The sequence below is a fragment of the Sardina pilchardus genome, chromosome 4 (assembly GCF_963854185.1).
Source record: "Sardina pilchardus chromosome 4, fSarPil1.1, whole genome shotgun sequence".
Taxonomy (NCBI): Eukaryota; Metazoa; Chordata; class Actinopteri; order Clupeiformes; family Clupeidae; genus Sardina; species Sardina pilchardus.
This window is the reverse complement of record NC_084997.1, coordinates 23,519,742-23,538,789: the sequence shown is the minus strand read 5'-3', so window position 1 is coordinate 23,538,789 and position 19,048 is coordinate 23,519,742. Positions and strand designations below refer to the sequence as shown.

Genomic DNA, 19,048 nt, shown 5'->3' with positions numbered 1-19,048 from the left:
AATATTTGCAGAAGATATGACTAAAGAAAGCTAACATAAACATTGTGACTGTTAATTTCACATGCAAATTTTGTTTGGTCTAGCTTTTAACACGGATTTGCAGCACAGTGTAGCAAAACAAAATCATAATCCAACTCTAAAGATGATGAGTCTGCTGAGCACTTTAAATCTGCCACTTGACTGGGTTTCTGTTTGTGCCAATGCCAGGAAATAATAGAATATGCAATATTATGATTGAAGACGCTGCATATGCAAAAATGACTTCAGGCAATACCGAAGGACACTCCCAAGTGGAAAATGCGAAATTTATTTCAATTTCAGTCTTGTTGCAGTTGCTGAACCCAGCTAGACTGTCAGACAAAAACAACATTCTATACATTTTACATTTCTCTTCATAAGCTCATCAAAGCAAATGTAAGGGGATTTTTTTTTAAATACAAAAAGGTGGCAAATAACCTTTGAGATTTATAAGAACAAACAAGTAGTATATTGTGTCAATTACATTGTCAAAAATCAACCATTATCAATATGGCAGTATTCCCTTATGTAAAAGTATAGGCAGTAGACACAAGGTTAATTATGAAGAGCCTGCCATTGGAGATAAGCTCTGACCAGTTCATCCAAAACACGAGCAGGAATAACAACCTTCACAATTCACTAGGGGACATTCAAAGGAGGACAACTGCGCCTAAAATCATCCGTTTCGGTCTCCAATCCATTCTAAAGCACTGGGTTCCATTGGGCTACAGTCAACGTGTTGAAGTGCAGCGGCTCCAAACCGACACACGACGACTCCTAAAAAGAGTGGGTGTAAGCCCACCCACCATCAGTAGAACATTTCTCTATACACTCATGGCTTGCAATAATCTTTATTAAAACCTTAGGAACAATCGTTACACTCTCCATCTGTTATAAGACACACATCCCCGCTCTCTGCGTCTTTTAAAGTCTGTCCATCCAACAGGAATGACAGCAATTATAGCAGTCCATATTAAACACAACAAACACTGTCCACCTTTCAAGTATATCCCAGTCCACATCTTTATCCAACAAGGGTCTCTTAGGTTTAAAACAAAGCTACCAGTTTTAAGTGCACTCAAAATAACTATATTTATATTTTTAAAAAATCAGCATAATAATAACATTAAGAACGGTAGACCCTAATTACAATAGTAGTTATCATTATTTCAAACCTTCTGAACAATTCACAATATACATATGTAACCACGACAACCAGAATCCACCCCACCCTGAGTGCATCACCCCTGGTTTCAGGTTACACCCCTGCAGCCATAAAAATACAACATCATTTTGGTCATTTAAATAACAATAATAAGGATGGATGGAGCCACAATATTAATATTAATCATTACAGTAATAATAGCAATAATTACATCTATCATTTCAGCATATTCTCATACATGACCAATTCTTTGTCTTCACAGCCATCGTATTTAAAGCAAAATAGAACACTCTCACTCCTTCCACCTTTCGAAATATTAAGTAGTAAGAGCCACTTGCTCTTTCAAAGTTAGATTTAGAAACCCTCGGCTCCTGCTCCCCATATACGTGCAAGATATCTTCATCAGGATTCACGGTACTGTTGATGTCCCTCCTGAAAACCAAAACCAAACGCAGTGATTACTATTCAGACAGACAGCAAATGGTATTCATGGTTGAAGATTCTCAATGTTGTATGGTCACACTCAGCAAGCATACAGGTATAATCACAAAGCTTATAATTGTGTGTGTGGTAATTGCTGTGTGACTTGAGTTTGTGTGTGTGTGTGTGTGTGTCTATGTAGTGTTGGGTCTATGTGGTGGTGTTGGTGGTGTGTGTGTGTGTGTGTGTGCATGTATAAGGTGGTGTTGGTGGTGGTTTGTGTGTGTGTGTGTGTATAAAAAGGTGGCGTTGGTGGTGTGTGTGTGTGTGTGTGTGTGTGTGTGTGTGTGTGTGTGTGTGTGTGTGTGTGTGTGTGTGTGTGTGTGTGTGTGTGTGTGTGTGTGTGTGTGTGTGTGTAAGGTGGTGTTGGTTGTGGTGGTGGTGTGTGTGTGTATAAAAAGGTGGTGTTGGTGGTGTGTGTGTGTATAAGGTGGTGTTGGCGGTGGTGTGTGTGTGTGTGTGTATAAGTCTGACCTCAGGACAGGGCCACCATACACTGACGACATCTGTACAACTTGGGGTCGTGATTGCGGATATGATTCTTGACATTCTTCTGGCTGAAGAAGGTCTTGCTGCACAGCTATAGGAGGAGGACCGAAAATGACACAAGGGAATGACTGGAAGCGCTAACGACAACACATAAAAGACCCCCTTTCAAGCCTATGATACCAATGATAACACACGTGACCGCACCTCTTCCAAAGGATCTTGCGCTTTCCCAAAAGACAAATTCCAACCTATCCCCCCCGCTGATGATTTAGTAACGGCGCTACTTTTTTTGTATCGTATTTTTTTTGTTGAGATTGTAACCTTGACCTTGATGTGTGACTATGAGGAAGACATCCAGACTTTACTTTTTCAAAGACTTTCTCCCAAAGTTCTAAACTTTTCCTGGCCTGGAGGTGTGCGTGTGTGTGTGTGGGGGGGGGGGGGGGGCGGATACCTACTAGATAGGGTCAGTGCTAGGGTGAGTGGGGGGGCTACAGGACCCCGGGCCAGCACTGAGGGGGCTACCTATCAGATTGGGCCAGTGCTGGGGTGGGGTTACCTACTAGATAGGGTCAGTGCTGGGATGAGTGAGTGGGGGGCTACAGGACCCCGGGCCAGCACTGAGGGCTAGATCAGATCAGATTGGGCCAGTGCTGGGGGGGGGGGGGTTACCTACCGGACAGGGCCAGTGCTTGCCCTCGATGTGGCGGATTCGGTGCATGATGAGCGCGTCGCAGTCCCTGTAGGAGGCGCGGCACTGCTGGCAGGCGTGGGAGCCGCGCGGCGCCTGGGCACTAGGACCCCGCAGCTGCTTGAGCCGCGCCCGCCGGATGGACTCCAGCAGGACGGAGCGGCGGCTGTGCAGGGGCAGCAGCGCGCCCAGGTTCTGATGGGAAACACACGCACGCACAGGCCACACAGAACATCAGCATTAACATCACCGCACCGGAACAGCGGAGTTAAAGTTATTGCCACTTTCACATTACATTTGGCTGACGCTTTTTCACCAAAGCGACTTACAACATGGTAAAAAAAAAAAAAAAAGCTTTGAAGACCAATTCTAACAACAATTTTTACAACAATAAACAACAACCAAAATAAGGCTCATGCCACATTCGGGTCCACACACCTGTGAGTTAAATTTTATCAACCTACCAGGGACTGCAGATGGAAAATAGTCTTTGACTAAATCTGGTGCATTTACATGTTCCATTAGGACATGTTGATTAATGTACATTGTCCCTCTCTTAAATAAATAAATAAATCTTAAATGTCACCGATCCCACCCAATCTCTCTCTTTCACTTGTTTCCCGTCACTCTGTTCACTGTTCTATCAGATTCAAAAGGCATAAAAGCTCCCCAAAAATATATTTTTTTCACACCATTTTATTTGTGCAGACAAAAGAACTGCCTGAACCAAAAGAGGGGAACCTTGGGAAAAACAAACCATTCATGTTTCTCATCCATGGGCTATTCATGCTGAACCACCGTTACCAAGGCTTCTCTCCTTGTTACGACTATGGGGTTTAGGTATGACCACATCAGAATGACGTCTGCGTTATGTTTTGCGATCGAGAATAGACCTGTGCTAGCTGGAGATTTACGCAACCCTATTAAGAGTATAAATCACAGCAAAGCTAGAAACAAACAAACAAACAAGGATAAAGGGACGCTTTGGTCATACGAACATCAAATCAAGTAAAGAAATATTTGTATCTCCTTTTACAGCCAAAGCCTTAAAGTTCTTACACAGATCCCTCTAAACCTTAAATCTGAACACAAAGGCCCAATATTGTGGCAGAGGGCAACACAAACACTTGAGGTGGTTATTAGCAGTTGAAAACCAGACAATCTTCCCTTTAACAGCCGTCAACAGTCACAGTTCTGTGCTGTGCAGACACGCGATTGAAATGTTTGTCAAGAGATAAAGAAGCTTTGGGAAACTTTGAGAGCATGATGCTTCAAGAGTGTTGGGTAGTAGCAACAGCAACATCAGCCAATATAATGAAGGTTGCCATCTTAACATCAGATTAATAAGTGCTTGCTTGCATTTATGTGTAAGAGAAGTTCAGACCATAAGAACACAGCACACAATTAATATGGTGTCTTACCAAACATGAATACAGTTACTGTAGTTACCCCTGATAGTGCTTGCTCTTTGGAAAATCTGTTCAACTGCCTTAACGATATCAAAGGACAAACGATGACAAGGAACTTCCTATAACACAACTGAATTTTAACAAACAGGTCAGTAGTGTGGTGTAGGGTAGCGTTTTTCTGCTTAGAACTATTTCTAAATTAAAATCTCTCGCTTCTGGTAAGGATCTGGAAACAGTCATTCATGCCTTCATTACATCTACTGTAGGCTAGACTACTGCAATTCTCTCTATTATGGTTTAAAACACTCCACTGTTGCTAGGTTGCAACTAGTCCAAAATGCGGCTGCCGGATTACTGAGTTGAACTAGGAAGAGCGAGCACATAACTCCTGTGTTGTCCCAACTACTCTGGTTACCTGTGAGATTTAGAATAGAATAAGATCAAAATCTTACAATTTGTTTTCAAAGCTCTGAATGGTTTAGCACCACAATATATTTCTGATCTCATTAGACCTCATTCTAGCCTTACTCAGATCTTCATCCCAGCAACTTTATCTCCTTCTGAAAAGTTAATCTGGTTGTTCGTTGCCAATCTAATTGAGATGTCTGACCACTCATTTCCTTAAACCTCTGCATTAAGAATGCAAAGTCAGCCTAACATTAGATACAGGTGAATGTAGGCCAGTACAATCCAGTCCAGTAAAGTGGAAGTTTCAGTGGCAACATGTAGACCTGGAAATGAAGGAGAGCAGCTGCCAAAAACAGGGCTGCTAACTGACTCAACTAACACATTTTAAATTTCTCTCACACCACACATTTTTGCTTTTCGCCTACACTTCCTCTGATGCAGGCTACTTGTGAGTTTTGCATTAAAATGCCAAAGACATCCATTTATTAAGGCAGATGTAAGGTGGATTTAAGATATGCTGACAGCTGCGGTATGTATGAGTGACTCTTGTCTCAAAACGAAAGTGAACGAAAGTGTCTCCTTTATCAGGCAATAAATTACCGAATAGATTAATTAAAGAAATGCACCACACCACACCTTACCTTACCTTACCTTCTTATCTGATGTATCAGTAGGTTATCTTCACTCACATTGAGAAATGTCAAGAGACAGACTGACACAAACTAACTTTAGGCTACTTGTAAAGGTAACATGAAGCCATGCTTACAGAAATAATTTAGGAAGTTATACATCTTAAGAAATAAGGGAAAGTCACAATTCATTTTTACTACTTGCATACTTAGTATTTGCTATACCTTTTTCCTTAGCATGAAAAGCCATTTACTGTACGTAAGCATTGAGTCCCTTTGTTATGAACTTATGATGCTTGCAACTGTGCTCTGGTGCATCCTACAGTGTCCTTGGGCACCTGTCTGCCCGAGGCCCGTTATCCCGGATTACTCAATTTGGCTGAGCAGCCAGATCCTAGGAAGACTGTTTGTTGTTCCAACCTGTTCCATTTGAGAACGATGGAGACTACTGTGCTCTTGGGCACGTTCAATGCTGCTAAAATGTTCTTGAATGTATCCCGAGATCTGCATTTTCACATAACCCTGCCTCGTATCTCGTAATCTTGTGGCTTGGTTTTCACTCTGACATGCACCACCTTATAAAGACAGATGTGTGACTATATTCATTTAGGCACAGGTGGACTCCAATCCAGTTGTAGAAGCAGCTCAAGGACCAATAATAGAAGTAGGATGCAGAACTCAATTTCAAGTATCATAATAAAGGATCGGAATACTTATGCAAACCAAATATTTCAGTCTTTTATCTTTTTATGAATTGACAAAACACTACAAACACCTGCGTAGTAGATTAATGAGAAATAAATGAATTGACTCCATTTGAAGATGACAAACGTAACAAAATGTGGAAAACTTGGAATGGTCTAAAAACGTTCCGCTTGCACTGTATATTCTGGCCACTTGTATAGATTTGTAAAAATGAACAGGCAGTCTAAGGAACAATGGTTTCATTGTAGTCTTTTTAAATGACACCAACACATGGACTTGTTATTTTGACTGTTGACTGTTGTCGACTAAGGAGAAAAGCTTCTCCTGAAGAGTTAAGAGGAGAGTAATAATAGCCTTGCTGATATCCTGAGGAGGTGAACAATATTAAGCGATGAAGGCTGTGGCAGCACCAGCAAGACTTAAAACCTACTTTCACCTCTGTATATAACCTGGCATCAAGTTTACAACCAAATAACTTCTGCACTAAACTCATATTTGAACTATCCATACACACTCCAATTAACACGCACACACAAACACACACACACACACACACACACACTTTACCTTTGTGGGTTCTCTCTTCGTGTCGGACCTCTTCTTGGTGGCAGGCGGGCGGGCGTGACCTTGGGTGACCCTCTGGCTCAAGCTCCTCTCCGCCGGCTCCTTCTTCACCTTGCGCCGGAGAGCCTTGGTGCTGCGCTGGAACGCCGCCGCCGCCACCACCGGTTGCGCCGCCGCCTGCCCTTCCCGCCGCGGCCTCGACCTCGGCCTCGTCGTCGTCGTCTCCGCCCCTCTCCTGTCGGCCACGTCCCTCCGGCGGAGCCTCCCGGCGCCGCCGCGGACGCTCCCGTGGGCCGGGCTGCCGGGCGGCACGCTGGCGTGGGCGACCGAGCGGGTCAGGCAGATGTCCACGCTCTCCTCCTCCCTCTTGATGCCGGTGGCCGCCGGCCTGCAGAAGCTGATCAGGAAGCCGGGATCCAGCAGCTTCACCGGCAGCTTGCTCTGCCGCTTGCCCAGCTCCGGCGCCTCCTGGTCGGGTTGCGGGACCGACAGCGGGAGGGGGTCCGCTGGCTCTTCCTTGATGGCTTTGTATAGAGGGTGCTGCTGGAGACTGTGGTGCTGTGGGGCCCATTCCTGGCTCTCCTCCCCCTTTCCCATCTCCCGCAGCCGCCGTCTCACCTGACCCCTTGACCTCTGCGAACAAGACTTGTCCGAGGAGCCGGCGGCGCTCGACTTGGGCCGGCTCTGCTGCATGGCTATACTACACCTGCTGTTATACCGCTGCGTGCGTCCGGTCACGGGCAGCGACCGCGTGTGCACAAACCCGTCGCTCAGCGCGGACTTTTTGGCCCTGGGGGGAGGAGGCGTGAGAGACGCTCGTTGCCTCGCGTGGCCGGCGTTGCAACGCGGCGGGACATGGGCGGCGGCGACGCGAGCCGAGACTGGGCAGTCCACAGGCTCCTGTTTGACCTTGACGGCGGGCTTCTTCGGGGCTCCGGCCGGCCACTTGGCCGACTTGGCCCGGGCGCGCGACGACATCTCTCGGGCGCGCCGGTACTCCTGCGGCAGCCGGTCCTCCGGACGCTTGCACGGCGTGGGCAGCAGCGGCGGGAGGGTCACCTTGCTGCGGGTGTTCTTCACCGTGGACAGCAGGGGCTTGTTGCCGTGGGCGTCCGCCGCCGCCTTCTTCTTCAGCCTCAGGTCCTCGGGCCGGAGGAGCTCCGGGGGTTCCGCCTTGATCACCCGCCGCAGGAGCTCCACGCGGGTCATGTCGCAGAGCGAGAACGTCGGGTTGATCTCGGCCAGGACGCCGATGCTGGACCCGATGCTCGCCCCCGCCGCCAAATCGCCGCCTCGGCCTTTCGGTTTCCGCCGGGCGGTGAGCGAGTAATTGTTGACCTTGGGTTTCCGCAGCCGGTTCTTCTGCTTCCAGCCGGTGAGGGCGTCCGGACCGGGCAGCAGGGACTTCCTCTGCAGGCCCAGGACGCTGAGGAGACGGTACTTCTCTTGAGTCCGCGGGCTCAGGACCTCTTCCTGCGCGCGGGCGCCCTGGACCTCTTCCTCCACCGGCTCTTGCTTCACCTTCGTCGGCGTGACCAGCCCGGCGGCCACTTGGCTATCGACCGCCTGAATCTCAGGAGGACTACTGTGCCTGTGACTCAAACCCTTGGAGGAAGCAGCGGCAGCAGCGGCAGCAGCGGTAACAGCGGTAGCAGTGGAGCTGGTGCAGAAGGAAGAGCCCAAGCGTCTCCTCTTGCCCTTGAAGGAGCTGTCCAGCTTGGGCAAGAGCCGTCGCAGCGCGAGCGCGGCCCCGGGGGAGGAGCGGAGGAGGCGGGCGGGCTGTCCGCGCGCCGCCCGGGGCCGCGGAGGAGAAGTGCGTTTGGCGGCGGACGAGGACGAGGTGGAGGAGGGGGGCGCGGAGCCGGGCGTGGGGGAGAGGCTGCACGTGGACAGCTTCCTCTTGCTGGACGGAGACTTGAAGTCCAGCAGCTTCAGCCGGCGCGTGGGACTGCAGGGGAAGCCGTTCTCCTCGGGCGGAGGGTGGCCGGACTGAAGCCTGTTCTGAGGCTGCGGCAGGCCTGGCCACCTGGAGCACTCCCCTTCGGACTCGTCGGAGTCGTCCAGGGTTAGCTTAAAGTTGCCGTCGGCATGGTGTTCCCTACACTGAGCAGCACAGTTCCGGAATGGTTCTGCATGGTGATGGTGGTGGTGGTGGCGATGGTGATGGTGGTGGTGGTGGTGGGGGTCGTCACCATCATTCTCCTCGCTGCTCAGCTCCCTCTTTCTCTTCCACTGAAACGCGTCCGCTCGTTGTGCAAATGGAGGGAAGGTCCGTCGGCTGTTTGGCGACTCCAGAGGAGGACACCCAGGGGCCAGAGAGAGAGGAAGCCCAGGGCGGTGCACGGTCCCTGGGGATCCGTTGTCCCTCTGGATGGCTTTGCAGGCCTCCAGAGCAGGCCACATGCGGAGGTGTCTGGCCATGGTGGACACCTCGGGCAGGTTCTCAAGCTTCAGAGTCAGTGTGGAGGTGTAAGAAAACTCCAGCAAGGGCATGAAGCTCTCCTCACTGAATCCTGAAAGGAGTGCAGATCATGGTCAAAATGTGCAAAAGGGCCACAAATCCTCAGTATTTACATTCTTAAAGAACTTTACACTCTTGCATGTTGTTAAACGTGAGTTAAACATATCATGTCCAAGAATAAAAACTGACTTGAACAAATATGAAGCTGAATATTTTTACAGCATACAAAAGACCACAAGTGAAAAGTGAACATAAAAATAAATTGGCCATGTCTCACAAAAAAAGAAAAAAAACAAGGCAGGGTTACAAGTTAGTAAGCTGTCAAAACCACAGCAGTGCCTGGTGCTGTTTTTGAAGATCCCAAAGCACCTCTCTAACAAAATAAGTTGTAGTCTCATAGGGCAATACTCTGAACACACACAGAGACAACACAACACTATTTCCTTTCCTTTTGTTCCATTTCATGTTTTTATTAATAACCCGTTTGCTAAACTAAACCACTTTGGGTCATCTAGGGCCATCTAACAACACTGCTGCACAAACATGCCCATGCAGCCACTCATAACAGCAGGGCACTCTGTGTATATACAGGTGTGGTAGCAGTACCTGTGAGATCAATGTATGATTGTGGAACAGCAGCAGAGTCCATTTCAGTGAAGACTTCCTGGAAGTACTCGCTGACGGCAGCCAGAACAGCTCTGTGGGCAGAGAACGCGTGGCCACCGCCCGTCTTCAGCGTGATGTCACAGAAGAGCCCTGCCTCCTGTTGAGCCTTCAGCTTGTTCAGCACTTCCTGGCTGTGTGACGTCACGGTCCTGGACACACAGCGGTCCTACAACCACACCGGGAGGCAGGAAATGAAAACAAACAAACAAACAAACAAACAAACAGGTGATTTAAAGACTGGTCGTCGAGACAGCTGGTGTCTATGTTGCCATGACGTGATTTGAAGATTAACATGCAAATTCACACATGCTCACCACACACACACACACACACACACACACACACACGAAGAGGAATAGCAATGTCTTTCAGAATGAAAATATCAATTGAATAACAACAACAAAATGAGATAAATTCATAATGAACCATTAAAGCTCCATCACTTTGAGCCTCACCTCTTGTCTGTCGGGCTTTCTGAGCTTGCATTCCTCACACCCAAGGACGTAGTCCCTCACCTGAAGGTACATTCCTGTAGGGATATTTTACTATTAATCAAACCCATATATGACACAAATAAGCATGTTCAAGAACTCTGAAAGTCATGTTCAATGATGCTAAAAGCAGACCTGAAAACAAAGTTTAGCATCCAAATAGTTATTCTTCTGTGGAAAACCAGCCATTCATATACAGTAATCTGGATGATATGCTGATCAAATGCCTGGATAATAATCAACAATCTACTATCCAAAAAGGAATCAAAATGCTTATGTGAAGTTTATGTGAAGACACAGTAACTGTCAGGAGGATACTAATAAGTTTCTCCAACATAACTTTAGAATATTAAGTGAACAGAACTGACATTGATATGGTGCTAAGAGTCCTTAAGAGAGTAAACAAGTAGCCTACATGTTCCATATTCTGCATGCAATAGCCAACCATGAAGCACACGCATGCATGTTTTGGTGTGCATGTAGGCTACAAATCCTCTTTTTTCTTACACAAATTGGCACGGGACTTGTTTAAAAAACATGACAAACAGTACCTAGTAGTCAAAACAAATTTGACGCATCAAAGTGTCTTCACAAGAAAGACAGAGCTGGCGGAGCTCAACTGATAGTGTCCTTAAATAACCTATACGCGTGTCGGCGATAAATCACCGGATTTCCGACATTCCCAAAACATCTGGGGGACTTCAGGAAGTGGGCTAAGCAAGTAGCCATCCGAAAGAAGAAAGTGGAAGAAGGACTCTAGACTGCTACGGATACGCAGTAGCCTATACATGCACTCAGAAGTAGAAGTAGATAGAGTGCCATGGAAGTTGCCAGTGAAAAGCTTGTCGACCTTTCTATACCCTATACAGAAGGGGCTGCATTTTTTCCCTGACAGAATGGAACTGCGTAGCCTACACCGCGCATAGGTTACGAAACATATCGGCACTTACGGGTTCATCGTAGGTTCTGGCCAGGAAAAGGGGGGAAACAACACGAAACAAAGAGAAATAAACAATTTACCTTCCCACCAGTAGTGTTCTGCCACGAATCTGTATGTGTCCTCAAGGGTGTGGTGTCTCCTCCCCGGTCGCTTCTGATGGAAAGTAGCGATGGCGTTCAGTCGCTTCTCTTCGGCCAGCACCTCTCGGTACTGAACGAAACCCCTCTCCAACTTTTTGCGGTACAGAGAGCCGCCGATTTCTTCGAAGTACGGTGACGGCGGCGAACTGGCGTTGCCCTGTGCCGCGCGGACGCCATTGACATCTCTCACGAGCTCTTGTTGTCCATCCGCTGACTGTTTGATGGTGCCAAAAGTGTCATCATTAGCATAGTGCGTATTATAGGTACAATCGCCAGCCATTTTTGCCCGGTTCCTTTTTTGATGTGCTTCCTCTTGCCAGTGCTGGTTAACTCCGTCCGAGGAAAGGAGAAACCTATCTATTGGCACCTTCCTACCTTCGGATTGAAAGATGCTTGAAAAACTGCTTGCTACAAACTTTCCACCATCCAAGAAAGTTGGTGATCCACTTGACTCTCCATTGAGATGGCGGGGTCATAAATAGCCCCTTTAGGGACCACGAGCATCACTCCATGAAACTTTAACCATGAAACTTTAAAAAATTAATATGGCCTATCACATAGCATCCAATTACACCAGGGCTATGGTTAAACTAAATTGCAGGAAAAATAACCATGGCAAGAGTCAATGATTCAGCTCTTCAAACATTCAGGCTCCGATATGGCAATAGCCTACCAGGAGTAGGCTTCAATTCAAACAAATCCAGTCAAGTATAAGCTACATGGGTTATTAAAAAATTACCCTATAAGCCTTTTTTTTAAAAAAAATCACACAATACACTACAAAGGATATAAGCACCCGCCATCTCACAGAACTGATTACATTTCTTCTTGAGTATTCCTACATTTCCTTTGTGATGAACGAGAAAAACAAATCTTAGCTAAATCCAACAATAACACTGCACGTGCAGCACAGACAAAAGTCTGATGCTGCCTGTCTTCTTCAAGGGAGTCCACCAGAAACATTCAGCAGGATCCGGTGTGTTAGGCTACTGCATTGATTTTGGCACAAAGCAAAAGTTTGACGTTCAATCAATTTCCAATTGCATTTAATCCGTGGCAAAATGCTGTTGCGAAGGTATCATGTAATAATTCTGCGCATAGTCCATCCTCCCCCGAAGTGAAGTAGCCTTGGGTACCGCGCCAATGCTCAATGTAAATAAGTCCCGCAATTATGCCAGATAGATACTGGTTCAAGCGAAAGGGTTTACAACGTTCTGACACAGTTACAGGAGCGCAAACCAAACCATCGACAGAAGAGGAGGGCTGGGGGCAGTGTGCTGACTATCCAATTTCCCGCAAACAATTCCAATAGCGTGGGGATGTTGCCCACTGTCGAGAGACGGCTACCCTCTAGCTGTAACTTGGGATTTCTTTAACTCGGCAGCAACATGCTGCAGCTATCTATCGAGCATCGCGAGTTCAACGACCTATGCGCGAGAAGGTGTCTCCCTCCAAAACACGGCGCCGTCAAGGTGAACGAGCGGCCTCGGTTTGATAAGAAATCCGTGTCGTTTACCCCTCACGCGTCCAGTATCTCTCGCCTTTACGTGAGGCTAGTCAGATGATCGAATAATCCAATTTTTTAACTCGTAACCTTCTGTTGGTAACCAGATGTCAACCTAACATCGCGCTGACGCCCAGTGTCACTCCCCCTCCCTCGCTGCATACCGATTAGCAGACCTTTTAAAGAACTTTAGCTACCGGCAATCCGATTGGTCTTTGGAGCTGCCACTCTATTGATGCCTACTGTTTTTTTCTCCTAGGTTTTTTTTTTTGTTAGGCTACATCAAGATAGGTTGTTGACGTCAATGTTGCCTTACTTGTATAGGCTACGTCGAGTTGTTCTGTATGAAATGGCAGTAATTACAATGGCCACAGACGCTGTAAGCACTATCCTGAAACACATTTTTTGGCGAACATTACATTATATCAAGAGTCACGCACCACTAGCTTATTACGCGCGAGAATTACGTGTGGGCTGGGCCTATGAATTATAAGCACTGAAACGCAAACTCTTAGGCAATTAGGCTACTGTGTCTTAATGTAGGGTGGGCTGTGCCATATTCTCTTGGACTTGGACTTGGACTTGGGAAAGGTCGTGTGTCAGTGTTCATATGTTTCCAAACACTTAAGCAACATGTTCTGTTTTAATCACAGCAAACCTCTGTGCAGCTTTGGATATAGGCTATAGAAAATGTAGCCTACGCCAGAATAACAATTGCATTTTTGTGATAGAACAGCAAAAAAAGAGGGATAACGATGAAAGCATGTGTAGCCTATGTTACCTCTTGTTTTTTTTTTCTTTTTGTAGAGAAAGGAAGAAAACATATTGTATCATCTAGGTGGCAATGCCTCAATCTTAATGAAATAAGTACGGGATAATGGACGACACGCCGTGCGGTTATTCAAAGTTAATGCACGTTCTAGACGGTGATACGGCCCGACGCGAAGCGGAGGGACGTTCCGTCTAGAAAAGTGCATTAATTTTGAATAACCGCACGGCGTGAAGTCCATTATCCCGCTTATTCCACTGTTGCCACTTGCGTTGTGTTCGTTGCCGGTGCTAATTTAAATGTTTTAATCGCTAGAACTGTTTTGTTTGTAGAACTACTTTTCCCAGACACATTTCAACTAATTTCTCAAACTGCGGTTACTAGTTCTAAATGGATGGTTGCTATGGCCAAAAGCCAGTCGTTAGTTCTAATCTCTCGTTGTCAAGCTGGCATATCCCAAGATTCTGATGAACGTTAACTTTGAAAGATTGCTATTTTTCTTAGCCTACTGCCACCTAACTAGCTAAATGACACCTCTGTCATATGCTAAACGTTACTTAGAACGCAGGACAATGGGGAACTCAACCGAGCAGTGGAATAAAATGTATTAAATAGCTTAGGCCTAGACCTTAAGAACATCTTCCTGGGTTTCAATTAACTCTGGATAGGCTATAATTCAGTTTTTCATAATTGCTATGAAAGGAGATATGAAATAATGAACTGCTGTGCTGGGAGAAAATAGTCAATACATTATGATCAATATGTCACACAAACAAGACAGAGACTAACCAATCAGACTGTAGTTAGTGTAGGCTACTGTATTGCATTCCTGGCAGACATTTCTTTACATTGATTCCATGGCTTCTCATTATGATGGCATTCATGAGCTAGGTACAGCATGGTCTTGCTGAATAGTCTTTTAATCCCACAAAGTAAGTTATACACATTGATTGTTGTATTGATTATTGATTCGCCTTTATGGAAAGACCTGAAGTAGTGGTTTACCTTGACATATGCTTCAAAGAAAGCAGCTATCTACAGTCGGAATGCGGTGTTGCATCCTTGCAGTAAGAGTAAGAGTAGCCTAATCCCATGATGGTTAGGCTATCTAAATCTTGTTTTTTTTTTTTAAGACACTATGGAAAATTTCTCCAGCATCCCAGTCTTTCCCTGGACACTCTAAACATATGCTCAGTGGCTGCCAAAGCTGAAGATTTACAATGAGGCTGTCCACAAACAGGGGGCCTAGAGGGTTTGTACCTGTGGTTTAGTGTGGTGTGGTGTGGTGTGCTACCCTCAGTCATGCCCACATCATGAATATGATGTCATCAAAAGGGATACTGAGAGGGGATGGCTATAATTTCTGGCCTAGTTTAAGCCCCCAACTTCCAAAAAAAATTAAAGCACTGATGCTACTCATCCACACTATATCACACACCTTACTTCACGTCACAAGTAAAAAATCTCTATATAATACAGCTATTTTGTTCTCCCTCTTCCTTGATGGATATTCTGTTGCTTGGATACATTGTCATGGTCTGCTAAAGTCTCTACACAGTCGAATTAGTGAGTAGGAATTAGTGTCTGTGTTGAGAAATTCATGGTTAGGACAGGCGTGATCCTCACTCCATCCCATATCAGACATTGGGTTTCTAGCACTTCGTCTATTAGTGAAAAGGGACAGTTGTGTGATTTGATCGGCTGTTGTACTCAATTATCAACAACCTATAGCTGATAATAGTGGACTCTACCTTTAAAAGCGAGAGGATCTGCAGGTGATTCACTGCTTGTTACCATCTTCAAAGGCCAGCTCATGTGTGATTCAGTCCGACTGCATTTGTGACGGTCCATGCCTTGTGAAGAAAATCTGAGCTCACGGTCATTATGATTGTGCGTTTAAAAAGATACCACTGGCTTCCCACTTTTTGCATTCTTCTCACAAAACCTTTTCAGGCAATAAAGTAAACATGAAACGAAAGGTTGCGGGAAGAGTGGAACTTTATGGGGTACGAGTGTTTGATTTCAATACGGGATGAGTCACTTCCAGGGAAGCAGACTTACCCTCACACACACACTCCATGAGTCAGCCGAGCTCCATCCACGTCTGATGGAAGAGTCGTGATTGGTAAGGCAACAGGAATTTCCTGGTGCACTTGATGGAAGAGCCGTGGATACCGTGCACCACACCATAGCATTAATCTGAGGCTAAACTTTGCCCATGGCACTGATAATCCCCTTGAGCCTGGTTAGACCAGGGCTCAGATGCATACTGTTGAGATGACCTTTACAAGACAACATTAGGAATTAATAAAATTTGTGTTGGGCCATATCAGGTCATCTCTGCAGAGGAAATTAACCTTCAAAATTAGTTAATACAGAGTTGAAACGCTGGCCTCCAACTATATGTGACACCAAATGTAACATAACTTTTTCCATGCAGACATTAATAAATGCTTCACATTTTTAAATATCTTTTAATTCAGTGTCTACCTCGTGATGCGATTATCTGTGATTTATCATAGGCACAATGTGTGACACCATAAAATATCCCATTGGATTCAACTGGCAGCTTTATACACTCTAGTCTAGATGTCCAAACAGTCTGTTTTTTTTTTTATTATTATCGTGTATTCTCCTGATATATTATCCCATAAAGAGCTGCCAAAACATGATTCAAACTGGTTGGACATTACGGTACAATTCTTCCTGTTGCAATTCTTCCCGGGTAAAGATCATACTGGGCACTGGGTCTTCTGGCAAACAACTCTCCAGCTGACACTTCTCTATGACTTACACAGCTTGGAGGTGTGCCTCGACTTATATGGCATTGTCTTAGGAAAGAAAAAAGAACCAATACGAAGCTGACCAGAAGAAGTACCCACATGGAACTCTATATTTGGTTTTCAGTGTATAGTTTTGAGTTTGGATATCATCTCAGGGCAATGTACACTACATCCACACCAAATTCTGTCATCCATGTCTTTGCAGATCTTGCTTTGTGTACTGGTGCACAGGCATGTTGGAACGGGAAGGGGCCATCCCCAAACTGTTCCCACAAAGTTGGGAGCAAGGAATTGTCCAAAATCTCTTGGCTCCTTTCACTGGAAATAAGGGGCCAAGCCCAGCTTGGAGATGGTCCCTTCCTGTTCCAACATGACTGTGCACCAGTGCACAAAGCAAGGTCCATAAGGACATGGATGACAGAGGTTGGTGTGGATGGACTTGACTGGCCTGGCCTCAGCCCAATAGAACACCTTTGAGATGAACTAGTGGAGTGGGGACTGAGAGCCAGTCTCCTCGTCCAACATCAGTGTGTGACCTCACAAATGCACTTCTGGAAGAATGGTCAAAATTCCCATGAACACATTCCTAAACCTTGTGGAAAGCTTTCCAAGAAGAATTGAAGCTCTTATAGCTGCAAAGAGTGTGTGCACCAACATCATATTAAACCCAAATGGATTAAGAATGGGATGTCATTTAAGTTCATATGCGAGTCAAGGCAAGTGACCAATTTCTTTTGGCAATATAGTGCGTCAGTTGACAAACTCCTCATTCTGTCTACAATCAACCCTCTCTGTGTTATCCACTTGAGTCCATAGTGCACATGTTTCCGATCACTGGCAGATGTGTTTCCAAGGAAAGGCATCTGAACATTTTCCCATTTTCCCAAAGAACACAAAACAACTGCTGAACAAAAATGTAAATGCAAGACTTTTGCTTTGTTCCCATTTTTTTCCTTAGTCCAAATCAGATCATATCAACGGAGTTATTGCCTGGGAGATGACTGTAAAGGGAAGTGCTTTACTAAGGCCTACAGATTTGACAATGATTTGAACGCATTTCTGAACAAAATTCTAGAGAAATAAACCTTTTGTGCATTGAAGAAGTTTTAGATGTCATATTGCAACTCTTACAACATATTTACAATTTTGTTCCATATGCATTTGTGTAAAGCAAATGATCTCTCTGGCAATAACAACTGCCTGATATTTTGAATTGATTATAACCAGTTGTGACCCTTAATTTGAAATCATCCAGCAAAAGTATTAAGATTCGCCTGACCAGGACCAAGTTTGATACAGTTATCATCAGGCTACCATAAACTGCATTGAAAGTCTGATTGGTAAACTACCATTACAATAATAATAATAATAAAAAAAATACTTGCAGGTCATGTTATGGATAATGATTTGTTTAACACTTCAAACTAAGTTACTTATAGAGCCCCAATTTCAATGATAAGCAAAGTGCAAAGTCCAACTAAAGCTAATCTAACAACTATAGAATCATGTGCTAATCTCATCATGGAAAAGACACTTCAATGTTCCCATACCCCCACAGTGCGTCACGTGCGAGACCTTTGCCCGTTTACACACTTTGCATTTTGCCCGCCAAACAAATTAGGTTGTTTCCATTATCTTGAAAGCCACCTTTCCCAGGATGCTTCCAGACTTTTGGAGGGTAGTACTACAGATCATACCACATACTGTACAGTTCACACCGTGTTTGGCATCATTATACTGTGTTAATACTGTCAACAGCGATAGCATTTATTTAAGATTTACTTGAGCACTGCAACTACAATCAACCTGCACACCTCCTGGTCTTCAGAGTTTAACAGCAAATATCTGAGGTAATGCCAGTTGTCTATAATACCATCGCAAAATATGACAAAATATTCTAGGAACACCTTACATCAGTAGTTCCCAACCTGGGGTCTCTGGACCCCATTAGGGGTCGCCAGAGATTGCAGAGGGTTCGTACAGCCTGGGCTGAAATTGTGAGGTTACCAAAATTATATTTGGGCACATTAAATGCATAAAATCCCAATAACACACCCAATCGGATAATCAAAAGTCTGTATAATCCAAATTAAAAGATACTTTCGCTCCACATTTAAATTCATGCAGCTATTAATTGCCTCTGAACTTGCGTAAGCAACCCTCAGGTGGGGTTAAGCTAGGCATTGGTAATTCAGTCCCGGATTGTTGAATAAAACAATGTCTTGTGTGTGTATGCGGGTAGGAGTTCGGGTAGGGGGCCCTGGCTTGTCTTCGACACAGGCAAGGAGGCCTTCAAGGAAAAAAAGGTTGGGAAACACTGCCTTACATAAACCTCAACTGCAATTCAAACTGCATGCAAACATCCTTTCGTCACTGTGACCCAACTTGCTGTCTTTCAATGACTCACATGGCTGCAATGCCTGGATTGCAACCACTAATAGCAATACATGTTCATCCCGGCTTCTTCATTTCCAGTTCACAGTGCCCAATTCGACGTCACACTTCTTCTGGCCAGTCATGGTAAATGGACAGCATTTATATAGCTCTGCCATCAGTGTGGGAATGGGTGAATGTGAGGCATGATACGGGTGCCTCTCATTAGTCGTTTATATATCCTCCCTTCCTTCCTCAGTCCTCGTTCCCACTGATCTACATAAAGAATGATGGGGCGGCAACAATGCGGTAGTCTATCCAGTGTTAGTTATAGATCAGTGGCAACGAGCCTGGAGGACCGAG

The 19,048-nt window shown here is 45.3% G+C and overlaps 1 protein-coding gene across 1 annotated transcript; it reads right to left on the bottom strand.

The window, feature by feature from the left end:
* Window positions 1-279: 279 nt before the first annotated feature.
* Window positions 280-12,890, bottom strand: si:dkey-229b18.3 (uncharacterized). The gene is made up of 7 exons (XM_062534694.1): window positions 11,197-12,890; window positions 10,141-10,214; window positions 9,626-9,851; window positions 6,562-9,071; window positions 2,829-3,038; window positions 2,138-2,243; window positions 280-1,615 (listed from the first exon to the last, which is right to left on the bottom strand). Exons 1-6 carry the CDS (start codon window positions 11,534-11,536, stop codon window positions 2,139-2,141), a joined length of 3,465 nt encoding a protein of 1,154 aa, XP_062390678.1. The 5' UTR covers window positions 11,537-12,890; the 3' UTR covers window positions 280-1,615; window position 2,138.
* Between the last annotated feature and the right edge of the window lie 6,158 nt (window positions 12,891-19,048).

What these genes read in the sequence shown, in the direction of transcription:
- si:dkey-229b18.3 (XM_062534694.1), bottom strand. Translation starts at nt 11,536, where the DNA reads ATGGCTGGCGATTGTACCTATAATACGCACTATGCTAATGATGACACT. An exon ending in AGAACACTACTGGTGGGAAG is followed by an intron (nt 10,215 to 11,196) that starts GTAAATTGTTTA and finishes ATATCCCTACAG; the next exon opens with GAATGTACCTTCAGGTGAGG. An exon ending in ATCATACATTGATCTCACAG is followed by an intron (nt 9,072 to 9,625) that starts GTACTGCTACCA and finishes CACTCCTTTCAG; the next exon opens with GATTCAGTGAGGAGAGCTTC.